This window comes from Trachemys scripta, chromosome 17 (genome assembly GCF_013100865.1).
Source record: "Trachemys scripta elegans isolate TJP31775 chromosome 17, CAS_Tse_1.0, whole genome shotgun sequence".
NCBI lineage: Eukaryota > Metazoa > Chordata > Testudines > Emydidae > Trachemys > Trachemys scripta.
Window position 1 is genome coordinate 14,643,483 of NC_048314.1, and position 21,385 is coordinate 14,664,867.

The following is a 21,385-nucleotide window of genomic DNA, read 5'->3' on the forward strand; positions in this document are numbered from 1 at the left end:
GGGGGGGGGGGGGGGAGGAGGAAGGGGGAAGGCACAGGGAAATAGAGGTATTTGTTAGTGCTGGGCAATGAACATTTAAAAAATATTTTTAAGCTGTGGAGAGATGCCATGTGGCTCTGCAGAAGAGCTGGCATTTAAAGGCTGTGCCCCAGATATGACTCCTTCTTTTGACCCAGCCCACAGCCCTGTGGGCTCCAGAGACAGGAATGCCGGCAGATGTTTGTGGGGTGGTTTGTTTTCTAAGAAACGCAGAGAATTAAACCTAGGCTTTAGGCCTGGGCATTGGGAGCATTTGTCAATATCCAGTTTGAGAACAAACTTCTTGATTAGGAATGGACCTAGAGGTGACTTGCCTCCTTTCGTTCTGTCTGACAGTGTTTGCCATCTCTCTTGTGGTATCCAATTGAATTCCTCAGGTATCCAGTCCTCAGAGTGGTGGGTCTGGGCTGGGAACTAGATTCCCTGAACATGAAAGGCTTTGTCGTGCTAAGATTCAGAGACCAGCATTCTACCGGGACTGATTGGTGACAGGCTGGGCTGGCGCGTTTAGTGTTTCACTGGTGGTCTCTCTCCCCACACAGAGCCAGACAACGACGCCTACGTGCGCTGCTCCTCGCGCCCCTGCAGCCCGATTCACCAGGAGATGCACTCCAAACTGTCTAGCAGCCCCCCTCGCTCCAGTCCGGTGCGCCTGGGACCCTCCTATGTGCTGAAAAAAGGTAGTGTAGATGGGAAGCTACTGCAGCCAGGAGGCTGAGGGGAGCGTGGAGGCAAAGGGCCATGTTTGTGGGGGGGAGCAGGAGAAGAGGGAGGTACAGAAGCCATCATGATTCCATGGCTGACAGTCCTTCAATATGTTGATGTTTACTTAAACAGTGTTAGGAAACGAATAATAGTGAGTGTCAGCATGGCTGTGTTTAGGGCAGAGAGATGCCTGGCTGTCCAAATACAGCCTGAAATCACTTAGAAAGGGTCGTCATTGGCCTTCTCTTCTTGATATCGTAACGCTAACTTACTAATCACTGTCAGGAACTCCTGGGCTACGCTGCATTGAGGGGAGAGTCCAGAACTGGCCTTCAGTCTTGCGCTTCATAGCATATGTGGGCATAGCTGACTGTAGGGCAGCATTACTGTTCACGGCCTCCTGACTATTAAAGGGATGTTGCCATATTAATTAGGCTCCCCGCGGGATTGACGTTAAAAGCATTAGTCTAGTGTGGGAGTGTTGCAAGGTTACACAATTGGGCCCTGGTTGCCTGCTGCTTCATCTCAAAGAAATCACAGACCCAAACCCACTCTCCTTCCACAGCCCATACACACAACGGCTTGTGTCTCCACCCCTGGCCCTGCTGCCGTTCAATAATAGCGTTCTTTCCCGAGCTGTGCTGACCTCTGCCGGCAGGGGTGGGTATGCAGACACAGACGTTCTAGCCCGATAAAAAGCACTCTGTGTAAGTGGGGGTTTTGTTGTTAAACAAAACAACCATGTTCTGCCAGCCACCACATTCTGAGATGCAAGCTGCAGTGTGAAATGCATGGGGGAAAACTGGGCGATGGCTGGAGGGAAAAAGACAAAATATCCTGGGGGAAAAACAGTCGGTAAGTGATGGAGAGTGCTACAGAGATTAAAGCCATCAAGAACGCTACATGACCCCATCGTGTCCTTCTAAACCAGTGTTGGAGGAGGATGGAGACAAAGACAGCACCTCCAGCAGCATTCGGGTGCATTGCATTGGTGCAGATTGTTACACCTGGTTCCTGCTGTCACCTGAAACAGGGATGTTCTTAATGTAAGCTTAAGTTCGGAACCACTGACAGTCATGCACACTTGTCTTGTGCTGTACTCGGAGTGAGACGTACCCCTGGCTTGACTGCAGGACGCTGCTGAAGCTACGTAGGAGAGCTTGTAGGTGATGGGGGTATGTGTGTCTTTTCAGCCCAGGTGCTGGCTTCCGGGAAGAAGAAGAAAGAGCTTCGTTATCGCAGCGTTATTTCTGACATCTTTGATGGCTCCATTCTCAGCCTGGTGCAATGCCTCACCTGCGACAGAGTGCGTCTCCTTACTGCCATTAATCAAGTAATAAAACAGCAGGGCCTGTTTGCTTCAAAAAAACCCTCTCGTTGGGAAACCGAGCTGTTCCCAAATGTTCTGGGCTGCTAGGGCCCCACTACAATGATCGCATGTGTGTGAAATCCACCAGGCCTAGGAATATTCTGTGTCATTGTTTATGTGCCATACAGAACCTTGATCCTGTGTAGCTCCGTTAGCTTAGCCATTATGCGTGTCCTACCATGGAGCTGGCCACAGCAAAGGGGGAATAAGGTGGTGGAGCCAACGAAATAGAGGGAGCTGGACAGGGCTTGGGGGGGCCTCTCTGTGGAGAACTTGGCACCATAGCTGTAGGGAACACTACGCGGTTAGGAGGGGGCGTGACCACACTTCTGTCACCCTGTTTGCGAGGGAGGAATAATCCTAGTGTAGACAGGACAAAACCATTTCAGCGCTGCTTCCGAGAGCATGGCTGGGGCTGGGCCAGAGTCTTCCTGTTGATGGTGCTGAAAATGGCCTACTACAGTCAGCAACACTTCAGTGTCCTAGTGTAGATGGGCCCAAGTGATGCTAAAAGTTCCGGGCTGAGTATCTGCTCCTTTGCATACACTAGAAGCCCAGACTTTTTTGCGTGTCCTCAGGTATCCACAACAGTGGAGACGTTCCAGGATCTGTCGCTGCCGATCCCTGGGAAGGAGGACTTGGCCAAGCTGCACTCCGCCATTTACCAAAATGTGCCTGCTAAGACGGGGGCCTGCGGGGACAACTAAACCTCGCAAGGCTGGATTGCCTTCATCATGGAGTACATCAGGAGGTGTGTTTCCCTTGCGACCCTTATGCAGTTTCTCTCCCTCCTTGGCTTTGCTCTCGTCAGTTACTGGAAGGCAGTTACCCTTAAATGTAACAAGCTGATTGTCTGTCTTGCCTCCATGTCCCTTCTGTAAAGAACCAAATATTGGACATAATTGCATAAAAAAGTTGCTGTAAAGAATTAAGATCCATAGGAAGGAATAGCTGTGCCAAGCTCCTTCCTCATTTAGTCCAACAAAACCTATTTTCAACTGTGTTTAAAAAATAAACCGGTGTGCAGTAGTAATGGCCTGACTGTAAAACATCTGTGAGCTGAAGGTGCAGGACACTGCAAGTCCTCACTGGTATATTTCCTTCCAGGTGAGTCGGTTCCTTCAGCCATTTAATAATGTTCCTTTGTGGCTGCCTTCCTTCTGGTGGAAGCCTCTGTTTGGGACCTGTCAGTGCCTGCCTTTTCTTGCCACTCTACAAGAGTGAAGGGTTAAGTCCTCTACTCACCCACCACCTTGGCCCTTCCTGGCGTGGGAGGTACCAGTAGCAGCCCCAGTTCTGAGAAAGACACAGCACTTTCCCATAATGCTGTGGGATGCTGTTCTGACCTTCCAGGCTTGATTCACATAAAGCAGCACGCCACCGGGGAATTTTAGAAGCCAAAGTGCATAGATCGCCAGTTACATTCACATTTCTTTCTTGCATGACCCGTCCCTTCTGCAGGTTTGTGGTGTCCTGTATCCCCAGTTGGTTTTGGGGTCCTGTGGTCACACTGGAGGACTGTCTTGCTGCCTTTTTTGCTGCCGATGAGTTGAAAGGTGAGTTTGGGGAGGGCTGGCATATATTGTCTTCTCTGTCCGCCCCCGAAGGAAGCTATTGAGAACCTTCCCAGATGCGTTTCTGGAACAAATGGAAGCTTCTGGGAGTCTGGCTGGGAACTGCATCCCCTCGGGGGCAGGAATGGGCCTTCACCATCTACTCGGGCAGGGTTTGGAACCAGCAAAGAGCAGACGCGACTGTCGTTCCCGTTGGTGTACAGTGAGGGGCCGTAGCCCAGTGTTGGTGCTATGCAAGGACTTTCCTGGGCAGGAGGAAAAGGTTGGGGTTGGCAGGCTCAGCTGGGCTTGCTTGGGGGTGGGTTTGAGCCACTCGTTTCCTGCATTGCTTGCAGGGTGTTTTCTAGTAAATTGTCTGGTTGTCTGAATTTGTAACGTTTGCCCTGGCTCCTCTGTTGTATTCGGGGAGGATAAATGGGCCTTTGGCTTCTATGTAAGACAGCGAGCTGGAGCCAACCCAGGTGCTGGCTGCAGCAGCAGGGACTGCACTGTATGCTGGTGCTTTTGGACCCAGTCTGTGTAGCATTCATCCTTCCTGCAGGCAGTGCCACTAAACCTGGGCTGTGGACTCCTTAGATGTTTCCCAGGGTCCTGGTCCCTACCGATTGTTCCCTGGGGGCGTTGCAAGTGGGGGATGATTTCCACAGGGCAGAAGTGTTACAAGGAGACTCTCCCACAACTCTGCATGCCCAGCTGAGGAGTCTGGGTAACCTCAGTCCGACCCTTACGCCTAGGAGAGCAAGATTTGTATTTTGTGTTCATGTAGGAGGTTCCTCGCCAGGAGCCCTCACTGAGGGGGCAGAAGGTGTGGTTCCCTGCAGGACAGTCCCCTGTGCCATTAGCCTAGGATGGAGAGCAGAGGGACTGAACACATTTCGCCCCTGTGTTAATCTGGGGAGTGGAAAGGAGGGTTTTGAGCATGTTTCCTCCCATCCCTGCTTTAACTGGGGAGAAGAGGCTGCTCCAGCCACGCATGAACCACTGGTGGGAGGGCTGAGCAGGTTCCCTTCCACCTCGGTAGACACCGCTGCGTTGCATGCCTGGTGGCTGGCTGCCATCTGTGCCATGTCTGTGTTGAGCTGGGGGTGGCAGAGAAACTCCCGCCCAGGTCTGCTTTCTCTCTGCTAGGCAGGCGCTTTACCCGGATTCCCCACGTGGGAGGAGAGTTTGTTTCCTCCTGGGGGCTGCAGCCCCATGGCTCTTGCTGTCAGTAACATCGCGACGCCTTTCTTTTCTCTCTCCAGGGGACAACATGTACAGCTGTGAACGGTGTAAAAAGTAAGTTTGCATCCTCCATTTTGTGCTCTTTCCATTAACCTCTCTTTGCCCAAACTGACTGTCCTCTCCTGTCCCTGGCCGAACGTCCCCCCTGCTACGGGCCTGCTAAACTGGGACTTGTTGAGTTCTAGATTTGAAAGTGACCTTGAAAGCCCTGGTTCGGGACCACTGTAGACCCTGGTGCTAGTGGGAGGAAAAGTGGGGCTGTGGTAAAGGAAAAAAGGAGGGAAGTGAATTAGGGGCCCCTAGGGGATACTGAGGAGAATGGAGAGGTGAGGCCAGTGGCCCATGCTCTGATACATGGTGGGAGGTTGCTCTCACTGACCTCCATTCCAGCTTTGCCCTGGAGTTCAAAGGAGTTGGGCCCAAAATGTGACCTACCCAGCTTAGTCTGGGGTCCCCGTTCTTAGTTCTCATGGGGGACTTGTCTGTCTCTGTCTCTGTCTCTCTCTCTCTCAGACTGCGGAATGGCGTGAAATACTGCAAAGTTCTCCGGTTACCTGAGGTGAGTGGGGGCGGCTTGTTTCTCCCGTGTTAGTTGGGGGGTGGGGAGGGAAGAGTTGCTGAACCGAGAATTGAAAATAGCATTTATTTATTTTGCCTAAGCAAAGTCCTATTTTATTAGCAGATCAGAAAGGGCCTGTTGACCTTCAGTTGATGGGCCATCAACCCCTCTGCCAGGTTATAGTGACCATAGTGTGAGGAAATTCATGTAAAGATCAGGGGGTCCAGAGAGAGAACTGGATTTGATTTGGGTATCCATGGAAACATGCTGTGCTTTTGTGCCCTCTCCCTCTGGTGCCCTAGATCCTGTGCATCCACTTGAAACGGTTCCGGCACGAGGTCATGTATTCCTTCAAAATCAACAGCCATGTCTCCTTCCCACTGGAAGGACTGGACCTTCGTCCCTTCCTGGCCAAGGAATGTGTCTCCCAGATCACCACCTACGATCTCTTGTCTGTCATCTGCCATCACGGCACAGCAGGCAGTAAGTCTGTCCCTGAAATGCCTGGGAATGAGATTGGTCTGATACATGTGTCTGAGAATAACCGGAAGCTCTGAGCACCGTATCCTGCTGCTGGTGTTTGGGCAGTGGCAGGGCATTAGGTTTTCACTTTGACTCCCCTCCTCAGGCGCTGCACGTAACATGCCAACATGTTTTGTAGTGGAGTTGGCTTTGATGCTGTCCAAGCTGCATGTTCCTACAGGGTTTCCCAGTGAGACTTTGGGATCTTCTTTTAAACCTCCTCAGCTTTCTTGTTGTCCCAGCCTGGTCCCGTTGTCTGCAGTCTCCTCCTCCTTCCCTGTTGCCTACGAAGTAGCTCTTTCCAGGGCAGCCTAGCGCCTCACTCGGGTGCATGCAGCGATACACAGTAGACGGCTCCCTTCTGCACTGCTCGACTTCCTCAGGCTCTACCTGTTTCAGGCTGGAGTGGTGGATTGCTCAGCGTTTGCAGAGGCCCTCCACTGCGCTGGTTCAGGCCTGTTACCCAGTGAGGCCCCTAGCAGTGTTTCCCTTCATTCAGCCAGTGTGCGAGAGTGGGACTTGGCCTGAAGGCTTCAGCTGCCTTAGAGCAACAGTTGAGGGTCCCCTGCTGAGAACGCCCTGTCAGGGAGGGCAGAACTGAATACATGGAAATGGGCCTGCCACCTGCAGCCCCCTTCCAAGCTGACACAGCGCCTGAATCCATCCCTCCTGGCAGGCCTGCCATACTAAAATCTCGGCAACATACTGCTTTTCCCTTTGCTGGGCCAGCAGCCCAGGATTCATCTCCGCTCGGTTGCTGACATCATTCCAGGCCGGATTCCTCTTTCTGCAGGGGGAGTCCCTGTTACATTCCCTCTGTTACAGGTGGGCACTACATCGCGTACTGTCAGAACGTGATCAATGGCCAGTGGTACGAGTTTGACGATCAGTATGTCACTGAGGTCCATGAGACAGTGGTTCAGAACGCAGAGGCCTATGTCCTGTTCTACAGGTGAGCGGGTTCCCTGGCTGGAGCTGGCTGTTAGCATACAGAGGGGTCAGATGCTGGGGATTGCTTCACTTTCTCCCCCCTTCCCTCCTCAAGGAAGAGCAGCGAGGAGGCTGTGCGGGAGCGGCAGAAGGTCGTGTCCCTTGCCACCATGAAGGAACCCACCTTGCTCCAGTTCTACATCTCTCGAGAGTGGCTCAACAAATTCAACACCTTTGCGGAGCCTGGTCCCATTACCAACCACACGTTCCTGTGCGCACACGGAGGTGAGGGGAAGTGGCCAGGCGTTCTGCATTGGGAACTGTAGCATTCATGCAGCAGCGGGAAGTTTCCGGCTGCACCTTTTGCTGGCTGACACATGGACGCATCCGGATAAAAGCCCCAGCTCCGTTCCCAGTATAACGTGTATTGCAGTAGAATCTGCCTCAGAGGCAGAGACTCCAGCGCACTCAGGAACGTGACAGATCATTGTCCCGCTGATCAAGGGCCTGGAGGGATATGCTGTGCTGGGAGACGGTCGCTTTCACTTCATCAGTTGTTTTCAAACAAGTATTTAGAAAGCCAATCGGGTGAAGGAGGTAAACTCTTGGGCAGCATCCGAAGGGAAGGGAAGGGGTAAATGCAGGTCATTGGTTCTTTAGCTGCACCGACTGCCATTTACTACTGTGTTAGCCGCAAGGCTGCTGTTCAGTGTGTTTTGGGAGGAGTGGGGTGGGCTGATACCAGGAACCCTTAGACTGGTAAAAGCGCAGTCTGTCCTTCGCCCTGGGAGCATTTATAACCCTCTGTCAAACCAAGAACTCTCCAAAAGCCAGTGTGCGAGAGCGGGACTTGGCCTGAAGGCTTCAGCTGCCTTAGAGCAACAGTTGAGGGTCCCCTGCTGAGAACGCCCTGCTCCCTCCCCATCGGCTCCTTCTTTTCTTTGCCCCACTCCTCACCCATTGGCGAGATGAGTGACACCTCCCATCAATTTCTTGTCCCCCTCCGTTGTCAGGGAAAACACTGCTCCTTGTTCGGTACCCAATTTAACTGCCTTTCATTCTGGTTTGCAGGGATCCCGCCCAATAAATACCATTACATTGATGACCTGGTGGTGATTCTGCCCCAGACTGTGTGGGAGTATCTGTATAACAGGTGAGGAAAGCTGGCTTACTCCTCATCCCACAGTGCCTTGGAACAACCAAAGTTTTGTCATGGTTGAGAACTACGTAGACTTGCCAGGCCACATCCATAAAGTGTGGGATCCTGCCTCTGGCATTGGCCAGACATGGTGCTTCCCTGTAAGACACCCAAGCAATTGTATATGCTGTTGCAATGCTGTCTATAAGGTGGTGAGACTTTCTTGATCTCCAGGGTGATTCTTATGCCCTGAATCCTGAGGGGGGATTGCCCTCTGGAGAAATGGAGCCTGGTAATGTGAGAGCCCCTAATCTAAACAGCAGATGAGCTGTATTCTCCATTATCCCAGGGATCACAGAGGTGGGAATGTTCTGATCTACACCATGTAGGGCGGAGGCAATGGTGTTCATTAAAATAACCAGCCATAGCCCCCTCTGCATCCTCTAGATACGGAGAGTAGTGTAAGAATCCACCCTATTTACTTGTAGGGCTCAGGGTAGTTAACCTCTTCCATGCCAACCCAGTTCTCAGTTCCTTTTTCCTTCTCATCCTGGGCTCAGGTTTGGGGGAGGCCCTGCTGTGAACCATCTGTATGTGTGCTCGGTCTGCCAGGTGGAGATCGAAGCCCTGGCCAAACGCAGGAGGATTGAAATTGACACCTTCATTAAGGTGCGTGTGGAAAGGAGCTAGAGAAGGGAACCAAGGGCTGGGATCAGAAGTGGAGACTTCACCACAGATGGGTGGCAGAGCTCTCACCCCTCTGACTCCCAGAACAAGATTGCACCATGGCATGGAGATTCAGCTCTGGGTTCTCTGGTGCACATGCATCAGTGAGGCGAGGGTGATGCTTTGCATGGGGGCCTGAGGTTTGAGAGCAATCTAAGGACTTCCGCATGCCGAGCAGGTGGATTGCTGTGGTCGGGGTGGGGGGTTTGCAGCTGAGTAATCCTGAAGAGTGGTGAAGTTTTTCCAACCTGTAATGGAAAGATGGAAAGCCCTATTGCAAACCTCAACAGTGACGGAATATTTCCCTTCTCCTGTTCCTTGGCCTCCAGCTGAACAAGGCATTCCAGGCAGAGGAGTCTCCCAGTGTCATCTACTGTATCAGCATGCAATGGTTCCGTGAGTGGGAGGCTTTCGTCAAGGGGAAGGACAATGGTAAGGAGCCTGAAGACTCTGGAACTTGTTAGAGGTGGGGTGTATCGTGTACCTAAGCTTGCTTGTTTATGTATGTGTCTTCTGTAGGCAATGTACCTACTTAGCCTATAAATGACACCAACCAAAACTAGGCTAGCAAAGAAGGGGGAACGGCCTCTTCCCCCCCAGCCATGTTCAAGCTATCTCCCAGAGAGTGCACCAGGAGCACTTTACAGGAGAAAAAAAACGTCAAGGTAGGGGAGTGGGTCGAATCTCAATGAAAATCCAGCTGTTGAGATGGTAAGGATAGGACAGGGCATGTCAAACTCACATTTAAGTACCACATGCCACATTATTCAAGCGCTTGTGCCTGATTTCTTAGGGCCGCAAAGTGAAGCGGAAAACAGAGTGGGTATCAAGTATCAGAGGGGTAGCCGTGTTAGTCTGAATCTGTAAAAAGCAACAGAGGGTCCTGTGGCACCTTTAAGACTAACAGAAGTGGGTATGTCTACACTGAGCCGGAGCCAAGGTTAGTACAACTCGAGTTAGCAGATCCTGGCTTTTTTAACTTTGGGATTGAGCGTCGACACTCATTTGTAACCCCAGGTTAGGAATTGTTGTATCCCGGGTCCTAACCTGGGGCTCCAGTGCCTACACTGCATGATACGGGCCCAAGTCCAACCACTCCTATCCCAGACTTCCTAGCGCCCTCCCACAAGGCGGACACTCTCGCCCTTTGTTTGTGGTGCAGTGTGGGGTAGGAAAACGTCACTGTCCAGAGGACGAAGAAAGTCTGTGTGAGATTGTGGAATATTTTTGATAGACTCCCACAGCATGAGTCCAGTGGGGCTGTTTCTACACTGCAGAGCAACAGGGCTTGACTCAAGCTCAGAGCTTCCACCCCTGTAGGGTCCTGGGAACCTGTGTCTGAGCCCTGGGTTAGTGCAATTTGTGTGTAGAAGGAAGGAGGTGAGGTTTGAGCCTGAGTTTGAACCTTGGGGCTTACGTTGCAGTGTAGACGTACCTAGGGAGGAGCTGGCTTTCTGACGCTCGTTAAGACTCCCCCAGTCCGTGGTTGGGGTTGCATACTGTCACTTGCTGTGAGGGCTAGTGTGATATTTTGGAGGAACCCAGATTGAATCTCTTTTTGGGGCTAGTAGGGAACGCAGCCTGTCTGGGGGAATCCTGCGTTACTCCACAGTTCTAGAATACGGGACTGCGGTTATGATGCTTTTCACCTGAGGCTCAGAAGTGGGCAAGTTACAATCCCCCTTTGATGGGGAAACAGAAGCACAGGGAGGATAAGAGTTGTCCAAGCCAACACAATGAGTCAGTGGTAGAGTAGGAGAGAATCCAGCAGTTCTGACTCCCAGTCCCCGATTTTGACCATGCTGCCCACCCGCCTCCCTCCAAATTCTCATGGTGCAGTGGCCTCCTCTAGTCCTCAGAGAGCTAGATGGATCAGTGTCAGCCCCGGGCTCACTGCAAGGTGCGTAAAGCGCTGCCTCCCATCCAGGAGTCAATTGTGTCGACTCTGATGGACTGCCTGCCTGGGAGAACAGGGGTGAGATAGGCCTCAGGAGGGGAACCTAGAAGTCTTGGGCACATGCTGCGTTCGGCACTGCCGTGCATCAGATCTCCCTCCATGAACAGCTTTTTACAGCATGTGGTGCCATTTCAGTCCAGGCAAGGTAGCGACACTCCACCAGCCCTCCCTTCAGCTGTTTTCTCCTGTGATGAAAGGACATGTCTGTGTCTTGGGAGGATCTGGAGTGTACCAGCGTGGACAGCCCTAGTCCCAGGGAGTGGTGCTCGCCTCACGTTTCCAACAGCCCTGAGTTCTCCTTGCTTTTCAGAAGTCCAGCGTCCTGCTGCTGTAGGAGATGCTGCCTGGGCTGGTGCCAGAATGTTACTGCTCTTTGAGGTTTGGCGTCTCCTAGCTTGTTCTGTGGCTCGTGTCTTCTGCAGCAGACCGCGGAGGAGAAGCTTTGTTTCAGTGCTATGGATTGGTTGTCAGTGCCCGGCTTTTTAGATCTCTGGAGCTCTCGGACAATCGCTCTCCTCGACGTCAGCTGGCATCAACCACTGCAGAGTATCTTTGCATTTGATATCCATCCTATACAACCAAAGCTCTGGGCTGTTCTGTTTAGTGTGATTGTTGGGGCAAAATCCTCGTCACTCCTTCCCCAGCCCCAGCCGGGCTTCCAACTGCTCAGACTAGCAGCTGAAGGCAGGTGGAGGGGGAGAAGCAGGAATCTGGCTCCCTGATCTACCTTCCATCCTTTCTTACAGAGCCTCCCGGACCAATTGACAACAGCAGGATTGCACTCGCAAAAGGAGGTGGACATGTGCAAGTGAAGCAGGGTAAGGCTCATGCTTGCCCCACCCCAGGCTTGTGTGTGTGTGTTTCTGTCCCTTGGAGGGTTGGTCCTGTAGGGACGGGGGAAGGTGCCTGGAAATGTCCTTTTTCCATTTGTCATTGGATTGTCACTCTGCCTCTGCTCAGTGCAAAGCAAGACTGCTGTGCTGACTCCCAGCTCTGCCTTTCCCTCTCCACCTGGGTTTGCCTCTGCCATCTCCTTCTGTATCTCCCACGGGCTTCTCAGACTCCCTCTTCCCTCTCCTTCTCTCCGTCCCCCCAGCCGCCTCCACCAGCCTCCCTCGTCTCTAGGCTTGGAGCTTCTGTATCCTCTTCCTCATCACTTTCCATTCCCAGCTTCCCTGCCCTGGGCCAGGTTCTTGCAAAATCCAGTTGCTTTTCTCCATCTCGGGTGCTAAAAGCTTTGTTCACACCTTGATCATCTCATGCCTCCACCACTGCCGCCGCCTCTGTCTGCATATCTTGCCTGGCTCCCTAGTCTGTGAAACACATTGCAGCTAAACTCCTCTTCCCCTCTCGCTACTGTGACCGTGTCGCCTGCCCCTCTGATTCCCTGCACAGACTCCACTCGCCTTCTGCATCGCCTCCAAGCTTAGAGGCCCTCCACATCTTCCATCACTGCTCTCACTCCTGGGGCCGACATCCCTTTACTCAATGCCCTTGTTAGATCCCTGCCTCCTCTCCCTGTCTCGTTCCACGCTGACCCGTGTGCTTGGAACTCCCTTCCTCTCCTGGCCAGCCAAACCTCATTCACTTCCTCTGACTGCACTTTTCCTCAAATACAGCTTAAAATCAGTCTGCACTGAGGGTGGGACCTTCCTCCTGTGCATCAGATGGGTTTGACTATGTGTCATTTCAGACTTATTGCCCATTGGGGCAGGGACCTAGCCATTAGCACGGTGCAGACAGACAGTGCTCGATACAGAATATGATCACTGGGCTGAAAGACAGTCAAAAAGCTCCCAAGGAAGAAAGTGTAGCCTGATAATACTTGAAAAAACTGCTTTGGGTGCATGGTCCGACTGTCCAGGAAAGCCAAGAGCTGCTGTGGTCAGAGTGTATGTGGTTACCATGTGCTGTGACCCGTCAGGCATCTCTCTTCCTGGTTGCACATGAGAAAGATGGGCTGATAGCATGGATTCAGTGTGAGCCCTATCAGATGTGGGCAGTGCTTTAGGGTGAAGTGCTGAGGTGTGCTCTGCATTGCTTTTCACTGCCTCATGGGAAGCAAGAAATGTGGCAACTTCATGAAGCCACAAAGGGTTTGATGGCTAAGTTGTGTCCGGTGAGCTGCCAGTGGCTCACTTTTGCCTTCACCAGCAGGTGGCACTACACACCAGTGCTCTGGGAGCAGGATATAATGTCAGCTACAAGATGCAAGGGGTTATGTCTCCGTCCGTCCATAGTGAACCTTACCGTGAGCGTTCCTTGCCTGGCGCTGCGTGAGCACTGCCCAGCCATTCAGACCACTGGCCTTCACCCTGGCTTAGTGTATTTGCAAGTACACCTCCTCTCTCACTGAAGGAGTTTTTTAAAGTCACATTTTCACCTACCTCACTGTTCCTCGCTAGCTGAGCAAGGGGAAAGATTCCCTTTCTAGCATAGCTCCCAGCAGCAACGCTCTTCCCCACCCCAGTACAGCTTGCTCGGGCTTGGGCGGTAAACTGAGACTCAGCTACGTTGTGGTGTTGCTGCTGTGTTTTCAGGCGCTGATTATGGGCAGATTTCCGAGGAGACGTGGATTTACTTGAACACGCTGTATGGAGGAGGGCCGGAGATCCCTGTACGCCAGAACATCGCGCAGGTGCAGGAGCTGGAGAGCCTGCATGGGGAACAGAAGATAGAGGCCGAGACGCGGGCTGTGTGAGCCGCCTGGACCAAGTGGTGGAGGTATGCCATGGCTGGAAAAGCGGGGGCTCGTTGGACTGAAGAACAAGGGACGTAATCCACCTCAGAGAAATAGAGAGATTTTCCTTCTGGGGGCGGAGGTGCCCCTGGGGGTGTAAGCTTGCTCCATCGTCCTTGTATAACAATGTAAAACCTCATGCAGACTCTAGGCTTGGCTATAAGGATGCTGCTGGTCAGAAGAACCTTACCGTAACCCAGCTCCTGCACAGCCCTCGTGCATAAGGCTGTAGTGGGGAGACTGTCTCCAAACAAAACTTCAGTGGAAGAAGTTTGGCCTGAACCTCCCCCTGCTTTGGCTGCTCTCGGGAGTAGCCCAAGTCTGCCTTCGGTGAGTTGAATCTCTGCTCTTTGCAGGTGGCGCTTGGCCCTCACTTCACACATTGCTCCCCAGGAGCAGTTCTGAGCACTTTTTTGGAAGTCAGACGTATAAAGAAGAGACATTGTTTTGTTCACAGTGAGTAACGTTGTGACTAGAGAAACCCTCTTTGTTTGAAGCTGGTTAAAGCCACAAGGGCTTGTAGCCTTTGTTTTGTTCTGCTGGTGCACAGGTGACAAGCGTCCTCCACGTTTTGCTCTTGTTCTAGTTCTTGCGGCCCCAATTACAGCAGAGAGACTGTTTCTCTTCCACTGTCAGACGTGTTTGTGGCCTAGCGCTGCCTACATCTGCGTTCATCTGCTCTGCATGTTCGTGGTGAACAAAGCGGGAAGACTGGCAGCAGCGTCACACTTGCTTCCCTTTGTGCCATTTCCATTTGTGCTACTTCCTGGTAACCTTGTAGCCATGAGCAAGTACTAGGCATGCAGGGCTCTGTTATGAGTTGCTTAAAATCAAAGGTGTTAAACAGACTCCATTCAAGTTGCTGAGGCTGGACAGAGGCAGTTCTGCAGCAGGTGCCATGGGTCTTGGTTTGGCCTAGATGATGTTCCCTCGCCTCCCTTTCATAGTCCCAGAATGGAACATCTCCATATTCTGCTCTCCAAACACCCCTGCCCAGCCCTGCCCCCATGGGCCTGAGGAGAGGGGAAGGGCCCACGAGGAGTGGGGGAGAACCTCTGAGACGAGCCATTCACTTGCAAGAAGCCAGGTGTTAATCCACCTGTGCTGAAATGTCCATCTTTTGACTTACACTAAATCTTCTCCCGTCCTGCTGGGGGAGGGCCTGGCTGAGCAGTCCCCGGCTGTGGGGGTGGCCTCTCGGAAACGAGCATCCACGCTCCCACGTGCAGTGCAGTGCTGCGCGTGCTCTAGCTTTTTAGGGCAGATCTCGTTGGGTGTGTACAGCGGCTCAGGGAGTGAATGGGATACCTTGCACCCCCACCTCCTGCGGCTGAGTCAGCCGCCAGCAATGGGGCGGGATGAACGGAGAATGGCCAACACCATTTTTCATGTCTAAGCTGCTTTTCAAAATGACCGATTAGATTTAGCTCTTGGCCCCACTGTAAATCAGTGAGGTGGCTGCAAAATCCAGCATGGCTCTGGGAAGGGCTCTGCAAGCCCTCGGGTGAGACGCAGCGAGTGCAGGGCAGAGCGAGGCTGGCGTGGCTTAGCTGGCCAGCTCGAGTGCATGCCCGGACCAGCCTCGCAGGCCGTCTCCGAGGAGAGCCAGCGTGTGACCGTGGCCTCGGGAAGCCCACAGGCTCCTAGCGTAAAAGCTGAACAAGGGTGGAAGGGGGCTGCTGTTTGTCTCACCACAGGGAAGTGAAAGTAGGTTGGGGGGAGGGAGTTTCTGAAATGAGGCCTTCAGTTTTTTAGACCAAAAGTTTGCTGCAAACAGCAAGTTCTTCTTTAAAACAAAAGAATTCTTGTAAATGGTTCAACGTGTTTCTTTTACTGTCTTGGTTACCTGGATCCTTGTCTGTACCCAGCCAGGGGGAGTGTCAGAGAATGAGCCACCGTTGGATTTCTCAGTGTTTTAAGCTGTGTTTTGTTAGCTGCTGCAGCCAGCGTTGAATCTCTTGTGGAGTGTCTAGGGCTGCATGTTGTAGCTTGTCTGTGTTGTGTAGAGGATGCTGTACAGATTGTAACTACACTCCCGTGCTCAAGTGTTACACTTTGTGCTGAGACTGGGTTACAATAAATACACGTGCATTCAACAAGGTGCAGGCGTGAGGCCTACGTTGTACGCAGGAGAGTCCAAGTTTCCTGCTGCCAACGGCCCCTGCCTTGGCAAACCCTTCTAAACAGCAGCTGGCTTCAGCAGGGATCTACTGAATCGTGAGAGCACTTGGATTCTGTCACCTACAATAATGCTCTTTAGTGGGACTTATTCAAGCAAGGGCACTTGTGTCTTTCAGCCTAACTTGGAACTGCTTCGAAAGGCTCTGTGTGTTAATGATGGCGCTTTCACGCCCCAGTGCACTACCATCGGTCCGGAACACATTCTCAGCTCCTGGCTTCTTTCTTGGCCAGTGGCAGTAGCTGGATCTCTGCTGTCCCAGTGGCAGGACAGTGCGGTCACGGCTCGTGGCCACGATTGCTAAGGGAGCGCTTGCAGAAACTAGCAGCACCCGGTGTGTCGATTCCCATTTTGTAGCTAGGGACACAGCTTGTGCTGCTAAGCTACCATTGGGAAGTGCTTAGACAGCTGTGGCTGAGAAGCACAATGGAAGTGCACTGAGTTCTGTTCCCAGCAGGGTGGGTCTAACGCTAGGGAGAGTGACCCCAGGACTGCACAGCAGGCCAAGTACAGTATTGCGCCTTCCCCCCTTTAGACTGAGCACAGAGGGTTTTGGAGAAATGCTGTTAACTCTCATCCTGCCCATGTGCTACATCCAATATGGAGTGGAGCTGTGTCTCCTTGAGCACTACAAAATTCATGTTTAACTTGTAATCCTACAGACCTGTGGAGGCTCGTTTCTGGCTGGATAAAGAGGTGGGGATTGACCCCTTGGAGCGGGTGGTAGAGAGGCTGAGACTGAAAAACTGCCTTGCCAATGTGAAAAGTTTGTTTTCAGCTGTGCTCTGCTTGGTATGGCCACAGCGTATGAGAGAGAGTTCCAAACAAAATCCTCACAGCTCCTTAGAGGAAGGCATTGAACTAAGCTAGTCCTAGTGCTGGAAAGATCATTACATGAGGCTGTGCAGAGTAAACTGTAAGTGCCCCACAGCAGCATTCTGGAAGCTGGCAGATACTGCTTTACTGGTGAGAGAAGGGAGCATGTCACAGCCTGAAATATTGAGGAGGAAAATGCTTCTGCAGTTGAAGTAGTCACAAAACTGTAGCTACTTGACAAACTGTGGAGTACTGGGCTGTAAACGTGACACACAGATAAATGCACTGGGAGTTAATCTTGGCAGATTGGAATGTGAAGTGCACCCCCGTAATGCCAAATAGTCTCATCCTATAGAAAACAAGGTCGTATCTTCAGAGTTGGATTATTGGCTGGGGCTCGCAGTCCCTCTCCGCTCTAGCACCGTGTAAGGGTGGCTTTATCATCTTTGTGCTCTTTCAAGCAGGGGCTTGTTTCCTGGCATCAATCAGCAGAGCCTAAAACAGCTCTAAATTTCACCAGCTGCCAGTGGCTCCAAGGAATTGATAATGGCAGCTGGGGATCTAGCACCCTGAAGAGAAGGCTGGGCCCCGTCCCTCCTGCTGATGGTAGATATGGGGGTTGCATAATTACTGCTGTGTGTGACTGGAGAGCTCGACCCTGGGATAATCATCCTTCCCATGCGTTTGAGCAGCTCTGTGCTGGTGGCATGGGGCGGAGCAGCTGCCTGGATCAGGTCTACAATAAGCATTGTGCTACCGCCAGCCCCCTGCTCTTCATAGTAGTAAACTTGAATGGCTCACAGGTGTTATTTTCACTTACAGTAGCACAAGCAAAACTGCTGAACTTGCTTGAGCCAGAAGTGTCCTAATAACTGGATCTAGCGTGTAGTTGGTAAAGGAAAAAAAACCAGCTTTTAATTCTCCAACTCTCAGCCACCCTCCCAAAACTCATAACCAGAAAACGAACTTTGTTCTGTAGTTGCTAACAGACAGTTTGTTACATTCTAAAACATGTAATCAGCACGTCTTTCCCTTTCTCGTGATTAGATTGTGTCTAGACAAACATCTCTAGTGTTGCACGAGCAAACCCGTAGGGTACTAAACACTTTCTACTCATAATAAAACTCAAAGCCACATTGTGCATCCACACTTGACTTTAGAAGTGATATGTGATAAAAGTTCTGATAAAAGAAGAACAGGAGTACTTGTGGCACCTTAGAGACTAACAAATTTATTAGAGCATAAGCTTTCGTGGACTACAGCCCACTTCTTCGGATGCATATAGAATGGAACATATAATGAGGAGATATATATACACACATACAGAGAGCATAAACAGGTGGGAGTTGTCTTACCAACTCTGAGAGGCCAATTAATTAAGAGGAAAAAAAAAAAACTTTTGAAGTGATAAAGTTCTGATATTCTCTTAGCAGGTATCTGAAAAATGTTTGGGCCACAGGTGTCACTGCTACCTGTAGCAAAGCTGGCTTGGGAGCCGTTCTTCAGTGTGACACTGTTTGTCAATTTGATCCAAACCACCTCGGACTTTCCTCATGGCCAGTTCCCCCTCTGGCTATCTGATTCCGTGCTGCCTGCGCAAGGTGAGGTTAAGGAGTTGGCTGTGGTCAATGATTGTATGGATTAACAGCCCTTCCTTTAAAAGCTCTCCAGTCAGTTGATGTGATTCTTCCTACCTGCGTGACAAAACGGTAACAAACCCATCCTCTCTGCTGCTACGTGGCAAGGCTTTCCAGAGGCAGTTTTTAGCCCCTCATTAGCAGCTGCACCCCCCACTCCCTTTCAAATGGCAAGTCATGTCTAATTAGCACCAGGGAGGCATTGTACAGAATGTTATTCAGCCTATGGAAATAAAAGAGGACCTTTAAATACGTCTGACTATTGTTTATTGCGCTGCTTGTAGCGTGGCTTCAGCTTTGTGCCGTTTGAGGTGGTCATTATGACACTTGCTCCATTTCTCTTTGAAGCGAGCACTGATAAGGGAGCACAAAGGTGGAGCTCTAACCATTCCTTCCTGCTGCCATCCACATTCCTGGCTGTAAGGACAGTCGCTGTAGTTTATGGTCTCTTGTTGACAGCACCTGACCCTGCCTATTGGATGATGATGATAAATATCACTGACCTCGGGATGGCCAGGGCTCCTTGTTGCTGCTGACAAACAGAAACAGTCTAACTTCTAAAAGTAACAGGAGTCCAGCTGTAAATAACGATCTGAACTCTTAAAAAAAATAAGTCAACAGGTGGCTGCTTTGGGCAGATGCTATTATCCCTTCTCTGTTTGCAACTCAGCCTCGCTCTGGACGTGAGCTATGGAATAGCAAAGCTCCTTGGCTCCTGGAGGAGGTTGCTTTCAGTGCACGGGAGAGTGGTGGCGGTGAAGGAAAGCCTGCAAGGAGCTACTCGGTTTTGTGGTGAATGATGCAGTGAGCAGATTCAAGTTATGAAGAGAGGAAACAGGAACAAAGGATGGTTCAGGCTGGCATCCTCAAGCCAAGGAAAATCTTAATGTAGACAACTTGATTAGGGGTTTAGCTGAAAGTCCACTAGCGTGTTTCAGAGTCAGCTGGGGTGGCCTGTAGAGCCCAACCTTTAATTCACCAGCAGATGGCAGTATTCACAATTGCCAGAAATACTGTTGCTTTACATCAGGCATAAATATGTGCCAGCACGTGGTTGGGGGAGATTTCTTCTCACTATTCCGGGGCTAGTCCTCCCTGCTCTTACATTCCCCCTACAGCCACCTAGCATGCACAGCCCTGTGTTTTGTACAGTAACCGGGGTTAACATCTTAAAGTCAAGGCTGTTTCTCTGAAGCAGTGATAGAGAAAGTACTTGCAGAAGGGGGAAGCAGCAGTCCAGGGGCTAGAAGATCATGTTCTAGTTACCAGCAGCTGAGCTCATCTTCAACAAGTTAGAGGGCGGTGTGGTCTTACCTTGAACACACTATTGCCATTTTCACTAGCTCATTCCATACAAAAGACATGAAAATGTGAAGCTTATAAATCTAGAGCTGGTTGGTGCTTATGTACCATTAACTCTGCCCCTTAGGTGTATGCATTACAATACCATCTTCATGTGACCACAGTCCCCCCCCTTCCATATTCAGTATGACCGATGAACGTGCTGTTAGAGCAGCAGCTTGGTGGTGGTGGTGTATTTTTTTATCCTCATGTATTGACCTCCCTTGTCTTATCTGAATTCAGTGAAGCAGGGGCCTTGTGGACTCCTGCCACTTAACGCCTCACCTCCATCTCATCCATTATACCCCATTCAAATTCTAAAGTGAATAAGGCAGCACCTTGCTGGAGCCAGCTTTATTTACCAACCAACCTGGGCGTGGAATGAGGTAGGGCTGTTATGGGAAAAAATATGCTCTGCTTGTGTAAATGAAGCATGCACAGCAATGTATCTGCACAAGTGGGCAGAGTTAAAGATGCACCGGCAGTGTAGAACTATCCAGATTTTTGAGTCCCTTAATAGTTTTGACAGAATTCCCTTGTTTGTTTTTAAAGGGAAAATGATCAAAATTCCCCCCCCCCCCGTGACAGACTGTAGCAGAATGCCAGCATTAGCCCAAAGGCGTACCGTACACAGAGACAGGGCAGCTGGGGCCTGAGATGGGATTTCCTTGGATCCCTGCTTGCTTCCACTTCCACCCGCCCAGTTTCTATCCCACGAATACTTGCATAATAAAACTTGTTCCACTCACCCTTCTTTCCCACGTGTGCAAATTCAGCGCTGAGAGATCCTCCACGCAATGGCACTGTCCATACAATTACATACGCCCGGGTTAGGGCAGGATTGCAGTGACAGATTTAGTTCTGTTGTATATAAACTAGCATTCATGTGCCACATACCTTTTTCAAACCTTCAAAGTAGCTAAATCAACCCACCTTTTCACTGGGCCACTAAAAGGCACAGCTATGCCTCAGTGACTATGGGCCAGATTTTTAAAGGTGTTTGGGCATTGCCGCGCCTAACTGCTTTAGGAGTTGAAATTTTGAAAATAAGATTTAGGCTCCCAAATCAGGTAGGTATTGCAACGCTCAGTGCAGCAGCACCTCATACCTTTAAACATCTGTCCCTGTCAAATTTCAAGTTCTCAGCACCTGCCACTTAAAAATAAAAAAATAAAAATAAAAAAAAATTAATATACACACACATTTTTTCAACCACCCTAACTGCAGTTTTCCTCGGACTGAACGGTTTCTGCGCAAGCTTCCCCAAAACCCCATTCTAAGACTGACAGCTATACAAATTCCAGCCCAAAAGGTAAAAGTTTGACAAAGTATCAGCTTCTCAAATTGACCCATTGGAGAGAAAATATTTAAGCCATCTTCATCCTAGGCAGTGTTCTTCCTGGTATCAGCACAATTAATGCCAAAAGGTGCCTAAAACCCCCAGTGTGATGTAAAAATTCAAGTACCGTGAGTAAAAGTGTTCCTTCACCATCCCACAGATTACAGCAACTAGACACAAACATCACACTCAAACAGATTTGTTTCTACTCATTTGCCAAGACATATTGCAGTTGAATATAAAAATTCGAAAGCATCCAGCAATTCACTGAGAATGCGGAGGAGGAAGAAATAGGCAAAGTTCCAAGCCTGTGCTTTATATTTGGCTACATCTAGAAGTAACGCAAAGTGGAGTTCCCATCTGCAGGTGTAGGTGATAACAACAGATGTGCCACTGTAGAGATAATAGACCTGCCAATGATAGCAGCAGTGAGGGGCCAAGTGGGCATGGACCTTTTTTTGTGAAACCATTAGGACAGTTTTGCCTGCATCCCCTATATGATTAAGAGGGTTAAATGAAATAGCATTTCTGGAATTAAAGGTTTATTTAAATATGTAGATGACTTTTCATTCATGGTTACAAGGTCAATA

At 50.6% G+C, this 21,385-nt stretch overlaps 1 protein-coding gene across 1 annotated transcript in view; it reads left to right on the top strand.

Moving 5' to 3' along the window:
- USP20 (ubiquitin specific peptidase 20) overlaps positions 1 to 17,657 on the top strand; it is a 34,402-nt gene extending 16,745 nt beyond the window's left edge. The window contains 15 exon segments of the mRNA XM_034793271.1: positions 582 to 719; positions 1,938 to 2,050; positions 2,692 to 2,864; positions 3,575 to 3,669; positions 4,932 to 4,965; positions 5,425 to 5,470; positions 5,773 to 5,953; positions 6,818 to 6,944; positions 7,038 to 7,207; positions 7,994 to 8,075; positions 8,621 to 8,729; positions 9,116 to 9,218; positions 11,490 to 11,561; positions 13,284 to 13,813; positions 15,781 to 17,657. Of these exon segments, the coding sequence (XP_034649162.1) occupies positions 582 to 719; positions 1,938 to 2,050; positions 2,692 to 2,864; positions 3,575 to 3,669; positions 4,932 to 4,965; positions 5,425 to 5,470; positions 5,773 to 5,953; positions 6,818 to 6,944; positions 7,038 to 7,207; positions 7,994 to 8,075; positions 8,621 to 8,729; positions 9,116 to 9,218; positions 11,490 to 11,561; positions 13,284 to 13,444 (1,604 nt within the window). The 3' untranslated portion in view covers positions 13,445 to 13,813; positions 15,781 to 17,657.
- The last annotated feature ends 3,728 nt before the right edge of the window (positions 17,658 to 21,385 follow it).